At 41.4% G+C, this 7,265-nt stretch overlaps 1 protein-coding gene across 3 annotated transcripts; it reads right to left on the bottom strand.

Moving 5' to 3' along the window:
- Positions 1–2,030: 2,030 nt before the first annotated feature.
- Positions 2,031–7,265, bottom strand: LOC110216280 (anionic trypsin-like). Of its 3 annotated transcripts, XM_020998093.2 has the most exons (6): positions 7,226–7,265; positions 6,046–6,202; positions 5,889–5,890; positions 4,726–5,007; positions 2,926–3,062; positions 2,031–2,251 (listed from the first exon to the last, which is right to left on the bottom strand). In XM_020998093.2, the coding sequence occupies exons 1-6, from the start codon at positions 7,263–7,265 to the stop codon at positions 2,099–2,101; spliced, it is 771 nt and encodes a 256-aa protein (XP_020853752.1). In that variant the 3' UTR covers positions 2,031–2,098. The 3 variants fall into 3 exon arrangements, with proteins under 3 accessions (XP_020853752.1, XP_020853751.1, XP_078009383.1); XM_020998092.2 differs by lacking the exon at positions 5,889–5,890 and having other exon boundaries at positions 4,726–4,979; XM_078153257.1 differs by lacking the exon at positions 5,889–5,890 and having other exon boundaries at positions 4,726–4,979; positions 6,049–6,202.

Genomic DNA, 7,265 nt, shown 5'->3' with positions numbered 1-7,265 from the left:
CTTGTGACCCCAGCAGTTAGTGCTACTACTGTTTTATACTCAGAAAGGCAACATGAACAGTGACCTTTTTCAAATATACAAATCTAAGGTAAACAGATTGTAGGAATATTTCAAATATAGTAATCTAAGGTAAATAGATCCTAAGAATATGCCAATCCTTAGAAAGAAATTGGTAGAATCCCTTGAAGTCAGGGCTACACATAGATATTCATAGGTCATTCTTGTAGGTTTGATCTCTATGTGAAACCCTCTCCTTTGGAATAAATAAATAAATGTATGTACATATGTATATATGCATATATACAGATGTATGTACATATATTTATATATATTTATATTTTATATATTTATATATAAGATTTTTAATATAAATATTTATATTTATATATAAATAAATTTATATAATAATAAATACTGATATATAATAACTAATAACAAAGAATAAATAATAAATTAATTTTTATATATATGTATATATATATAAAATTAAGGATACCTAAATTCATGGATAGAAAATATTAAGACTTTCTAAAGATGAAAAATAAATACGTTAATTTGACTTGAACTGAGAAATTATACATGTGGGTTAGTAGTGGACAACAGGCTCTTAATTTTTTATCTGAGCATCCTGCCTCACTGTGAAATTGTTTTTCCCTCAACTATCTTTTGCTGTTTTGTGATGGGATGCCATTCATTATCAACAACTATTTATAATGTGCCATATCTCTCCACCTGACAAAGAATCCAACTGTCTGTTTGTTAATGCAGCTTCCTAAGCTCTTAGCCTCGTCATTTTGGCAACTGTTTTATATCATTAAAACCAGGCACAAAATGGGATTAATCAAATGCAATATCAATCACAACCCATTTCTCATTTTTCAGCCAACCATTTCTTTGACATGCATAGGTTGGACCTGCTCTAATTACACATTGTGTCTTAGCTTTAACCTTTCTTATTTTTTTTGTCTAATGTTGGGTTAGAGGGGAGCTTCAGAGAGTGGAGCAAAATTTTCCATTTTAGGGTTTTGAATAACTGGCATAACCAAGGAGATACAATGAGAGAGGATGAAGACGACAGCAGAGGGCACCAGAGAACCAAGCTAGACCAATTGCTTCCGCTTGTGACAAATGGCAAAGTCAGGGCTAACCCAACAAAGACATAATGCCCCAAATCCAGCAGATTTAAACACATTGTGGAGGCAGGGAAGGAAGGAGGGTCAGAAGAGAAGGGGGCTAGCAAGGGAAGCCAGTCAAAGATGGAAATCCGGAGGTATGGACCAGGTTATAACAGAGGAGGTCACAGGTAACCAATCGTACTGTAGCTAGTCAGAAGGTATTGATTAGATGGGTACCACTAAAGGACGGAGCATGAGGTCTGATCGCTTCTCAGATTCTTTGAATTTCCTCCCCACTGATCTTTAAATGGATGTCTCCTAGCTGGCACCTGATATTTGGTAGGAACTGTAAAGCCCTGATATCCCAGGTAGCTTTTATTATTGTGGTTCAGTTGTTTCAGTCACATCTAACTTCATGACCCCATTTGGGGTATTCTTGGCAAAGATATTGATGTGCTTCACCATTTGCTTCTCCACCTCATTTTACAGATGAGGAAACTGAGGCAAACAGGATTAAGTGACTTACCTGGGGTCACATAACTAGTAAGTATCTGAAGTCAGATTTGAAATCAGGAGGAGTGTTCCTGACTCTAGACCTGGCACTCTATCCACTGTACCACCTACCTGTCCCCATCCCAATACCTAGGAATTAGTGATGACAAATCTATATGTTCATAGTTACAACTGACATGAATAAAATGACTATTTTTTTATTATCAAGGGTTAATATTGATACTAGAACTCCCTTAGGATCTAAGATATCCACCATCTGGGTCCAGAGGCAAGACAGTAGAGGAGAAGACTACAGCCCTCAGTCAGTATTGTCTTGTACTATAACTGCCCAGAAGCAGCTATGTGATCTAAGAGACAAATTTGGGGAAACAGAGCACAGGCACCAAACACAAGACCCAGGCATCAAAGGGCATCACTTTATTGATATAGTATCAGCAATCCAGAACAAGTGATGGGGAGAAGGGAGGGATTTAGCTGTTGGCAGCAATAGTTGCTTTGATCCAAGCCACAAATTTGCAGACCTTAGTGTAGACACCAGGCCTATTTTTCTGAGCACAGCCATAGCCCCAGGAGACAATACCCTGGAGCTCTCCATTACAGGCCACAGGGCCACCTGAGTCCCCCTGGAAAAGAAGTGCAAGAATGAATGAGGAGGGGGAGAAAGGAAAGGGGCTGAAGCCCAGGCCTTAGGAGGAAACTTGGAAATCACAGAAGGAACGCTATAGCTGCCCTGGTCCAATACACTAGCTGGTACCCAGAGCCTTCCACAATATTCCTTCCAATTCCATTTCCATCCCTTCAGATCTTTAGGGCTATTTCCCTAACCTTCATTATCTCTTCATAACTTTAGCTCCAATGATATAAGAGCCAAAGCTCCAGGCCCAAAATGCCTACTACTAAAGATATCAGTTCACATTTACCCCTGTTTTGGGGTTACTCTTTGGCAGAGGTTCTGAACTTTGTATGATGGACTCAAATGGAAGCCTAGTGAAGCCTTTAGACCCCTTCTCAGAATAATGGCTGTTGCCTACATTGATAAATGAAGAAAATGTTTAATTTCAGTTAGAGGTCAGTAAAAATAAAGATTTTTTTCCATTTAAGTTCATGGATATTCTGAATCTCTCTACAGACTTCTTGAGGGTTCATGGACCCCAGATTAAGAGCCTCTGCTCTAGAGAGTAGAGCCTTGAACAGGGATCCAGATTCTCTCTCTAATCACAGAGGCTTAGATGGTTACAAAAGCCCTGCTCTCCCACAGAGGTCTTTGGTTTCAATATCTAGACAGGCAGGGCCTTACCTGGCAGGAATCCTTGCCACCCTCTAGGAAGCCAAGACAGACCATGTTGTCAGTGATCTTTCCAGGGTAAGAGGCTTTGCAATCAGCTTCAGACAGGATCGGGGCGATCAAACACTGAAGCAAGTCAGGGTAGTTGGCTGTAAAGAACATGGGAGTAGATGGAAAAGAAAGAGTGGGCATCAGAGCAGGTCACACAGACAAGGCAGGTTCAAAACCCTGAGAGCTGGACAGAGAGAAAATCTTAGCTACGAAAAGAGACAATAGCTTGCATTTCTTCATCTAATAAAACTTCTATAGCATTTTGTACTCTTCTAACAACAGCTGACATATATCCCCAGTACCATAATTATTCACATACTTGTTTCAGTTCCTCAACTAGAGTATAACCTACTTGAGGGCAAAGACTGGTCTATAAGCCTAAGGGTCCCCCATAACACCCAGCACATGGTAGACATTTATGAAATATTTGCTGAATAAATAAACATAAGTACAGTGTACAAGAGGCCAGACAAGAGAAGCATTTTCTGTTTAAAATATGTATGGCTTTGTAAAATTATGAGATTGATATCCAAAAAGAGATAGCTATTCTGCCTGCTGAGAAAATAAGGAAGTAAGCAGAAATGTCAGGAAATGGGTGAATGTAAATTGGCCTCAGGTTAAGCCTGTTAATCAAGCTTTTCCAATGAACAGGAGGCAAGAACCACCAGAAGAGCTTCATCTTCATGAAAGTTGGGGCAAGAAGAATAATTTTCAAAGCTGGAAATTTTCAAAGCTACTGCTATGATATGGAAGGAGAACTAGGTGCTCATAGATTCACAGGCCATATAAAGTCTTAAGAAGATTCATTCGCTTTACAGGTAATAAAACTGAGATTCAATTTATTCATCAGACACGCAGGTAGGAAGCACAGGATTTGGGCAGAGCCATAACTAGGAACTTAGCAGCCAGGATGACCATCATAAAATAAATATTCTGGGCAAACCTTTGAGGGAGTAAGGTACCTCATGAGTCAGGACACAAGCCCTCATGTGGGACAAGACATAAGGACATAAAGCCCAGTGTGGAGAAAGATCTTAGGACCCTTAGTACCCAGTGGCGCAGAGACAGAAGTCCTGGGATGTTGCAAAGAGGGGAGGGAGCAGGCAGAGCTAAGCAGCATCTTATCAGAGTAATAAATAGATACTCAGGAGGAAGAAATTAGTAGCTTTCTTTTCTAACTAATTGTTTTCATTAACAAGGTGAAAAATCTAGTTATTTTTACCTGTCAGTGTTGTCACTACCTTCTCAATTCCAGGGCCCTGAGACAAACAAAGCCCTAGTTACCAGCATCATGGTTAAGAACTCCAAATGTAGAGCTTAAATGGCACTGCTACTTTACACCTGTCTAACCATGGATACATAACAATCTCTCTTGGCCCGGGTTTCCTCATCTGTAAAGTCAGGTAGTTGGATGAGACAACTTCTAAGCTCAGAATTTGGGATCCTATACTCCCTGCTGAATTAAGGGGAAAAGAGTTTCTTAACACCTGACCCAGCAAATCATTCCATTTCCCTTGGGGCCTGCAGTAGGCTGGTTGAAGGAGGAGACAGAAATCCTTCCTAGAATGAGCTTGGAGTTTCAGCTGTGGAAATTGTTCCTAACCTCCCTTGCAATGGCATCAATTCACTATGTGTCTTGGGACCTAGCAGAGGTCAAAGAACAGGCAGCCTACTATACAGAATAGGAACAAGGGAGAAGCTGACCAAAGGTTAGGGGGCCAATGGAAGGAAAGGAGTATGGGACAGGCCAATGTCACTCACCACCAGAGCTCACGGTATTGCCCCAACCAGAGATAAGGCACTTGGTGCCTGCAGGGGCACAGGCGCTAGGCAGGGAGATGGTATTCACATAATCATTAAGGACGGCAGGAGTTTTCAGTTTGATCAGCAGGATGTCATAATCTAGAGTCCAGTAGTTGAAGCCAGGGTGGCGGATGACCTTTTCTGAATCAATGAACTGTTCATTTCCATCAATGGCCTCAATGTTGTGCTCTCCGAGTCTTACTTGGATGAGACTATAAGGGAGTAGAATCTTGTTCAGGGCTAGGAGTATCCCCAGGGGAGTATTCTCTCCTTGGCCCAGGGTACACAGTTTTCCTACAATTCTGGAGGTTATGGACCACTGCCCAACTCTAGAGGCTCGGGGACAGAGCTGGGACTAGCTTGGAGCAGCTGGGGCATTGTCAAAAGTGCCAGTGTTGGTCAGGGCAGGACATGGGGTAGCATAGTTCCTCTCCACTCTTACCCCCAGAGAAGTGCCACCACTAGACTGGCCCATTCTCTTACCCAATGCTGGAGCTACTACTCCCACCCCCAGCCTGTCTGGTGACCACGATAGACTTTTCCCTGGGTGTACCTTGCCACTCCATGCTATACAGATTCTTATTGCTGCCATCTCTGGACTTCATAATCACTACATTTAGGACTTGGCTCATGAGTCTTCTATCTCACCTCAATCTCTGTCTTATTTTGAATTCCCATTTAAAGGAAGCTTCCTATTCCCTCAAATTCCTCAACTGTCATTTCTGCTTTCTCCATTAGACTTCAATCAGGGACAGGAGTGATCATGTAGTAAAACTGTGGACATCTTCCTTTATCCACTGCAATCCCCCCTCAACTAAGTTTGCCACAGATACCAGAATTATCTTATTTTGGGGAAAGGGGAATGGGTTAGCAGACCCAGCAACAAAGACTTAAATTTTACTTCAAAGGAAATATAGGCAAGGATTGTATTTAGTGCAGAAACCCCCACAATTCCTATTGTAACCATAAAGTTAAGTTGAAGAGAACATTCTGGCATAAAATTGGGGAGCCATGCTTTCTTTCCAACCCCAGAGGTGCTTCTTAACCCAGTAGTGCCCATGGAGATGGGTGGAGGACCAATAGCAAGCTTGCCACACAGATCTTCCTACTTCCTTCCCTACCACTATACCCTCTCCACATCTAAGTTGTGCCAAAAAGAGGATGTGATTGTTGAGAATTTGTCCTCTTCCCCTCAGATCTCACCCAGCTTTTCCCCTGACCTTTATAAGAGGTTCCATAGCTGGAAGACCCTGGAGTTGGGCATGTTCTGTCACTTACGACTGGTAACAGTGAGCAGCAGACACCACCCACTGTTCGTTGATGAGAGAGCCACCACAGAAATGGTAGCCAACATTCAGAGATGCCTGGAAAGGGACAGAACTGTCCAGGCATGTTTCACCCCCAACGATCTTATCATCATCACTGTAGAAAGCAACTTCAAATGGAAAAAGAAAAAGACAACAATTTATCAAAAGACAACAAATTCTGAACACTGGGCATGATTTCTCTTCTATAAGTTTATTTTTTAATTTTTTTTTAATTCTTAAATATAATATTAGTTTCTTCTGAGTCTGAGATTCCATGTCTCCATGGTACTAGGGTCATTGCAATTAGGGTCATTATTAACATTGGCAGTACTTCAGTCTCCCTGTCCCTGATCATCCTCATCAACCATTTAGTATTCATGAGCCCTTATCACCAAGTATGGTATCAATTACTGTGTTTCCTAGATTTTGCTCATGAGTATTGTGATGATAGGGCAGGCCTTCCTTGTTTGCAGTCATCCCATCTACTCTGAGCACTGCTTCTATCCCTTTTTTAAATATAAATTCCTTTCTCCAATATGTAGGACCATCCACAAGCTTTTTTTTTTTTCTATAGGAAACCATGTCTCGTCAGGACTTTCACAAAAGGGAATTGTATAGGAAGCTTTCATTCATATCCTTGTTTGGTTAGATCTCTGCAGCTAGTGATCCAGTTTAGACAGGAACGGACTAGGGACAACTCGATCTCTGAAAGCCTGACATACTTTTCAGTTTAATTTACATTGCTAACATTTTCTCCATAATTTTCTTAAAAGTAAGCAATCAATGAACAACAATAACAACACAAAGCAAGCCCTAATTGGCAGCCGCTGCTGATTTCCAAGGTTTTAATGCTCAGATTGAACTTGTAACAATAGAACCAGGTTTGAGCTAACCAGCATACGTGGGAGTTTAGAGGAAATGTCTCATGGGTGTGTGTCAGGCATGGTTGAACATTAAGTGACGAGAACAGAATGGAGACATACAGAAAATGAATGGGGTGGGGATGTCAGTCAAAGGGGAATAAGCTAAACAAATAGATAAGAGAGAAATGGAACCCAGACTATCTGGAAAACAGAAGGGTACAATGAGAGAAAGAAACAGGAGGTGGCTTTGAAGGATTAATGAGGGAGGGAGGCAGAAGGGGAACTCACCAGCTGCTCCTGTGAAGGACAGGATAAGTAGGAACTTCAT

The sequence above is a fragment of the Phascolarctos cinereus genome, unplaced genomic scaffold, assembly GCF_003287225.1.
Source record: "Phascolarctos cinereus isolate Bilbo 61053 unplaced genomic scaffold, phaCin_HiC Scaffold_1;HRSCAF=81, whole genome shotgun sequence".
Lineage (NCBI taxonomy): Eukaryota > Metazoa > Chordata > Mammalia > Diprotodontia > Phascolarctidae > Phascolarctos > Phascolarctos cinereus.
Note: the sequence above shows the minus strand (reverse complement) of the source record. Positions and strands in the feature narration are given on the sequence as shown.

Excerpts from the sequence above, each read along its gene's own strand:
- LOC110216280 (XM_020998093.2), bottom strand. The coding sequence starts at position 7,265 with ATGAAGTTCCTACTTATCCTGTCCTTCACAGGAGCAGCTG. Across the intron at positions 3,063-4,725 it reads CAATACCGTGAGCTCTGGTG|CCAACTACCCTGACTTGCTT; the intron begins GTGAGTGACATT and ends TGTTCTTTACAG. Across the intron at positions 2,252-2,925 it reads GTGGCAAGGATTCCTGCCAG|GGGGACTCAGGTGGCCCTGT; the intron begins GTAAGGCCCTGC and ends CTTCTTTTCCAG.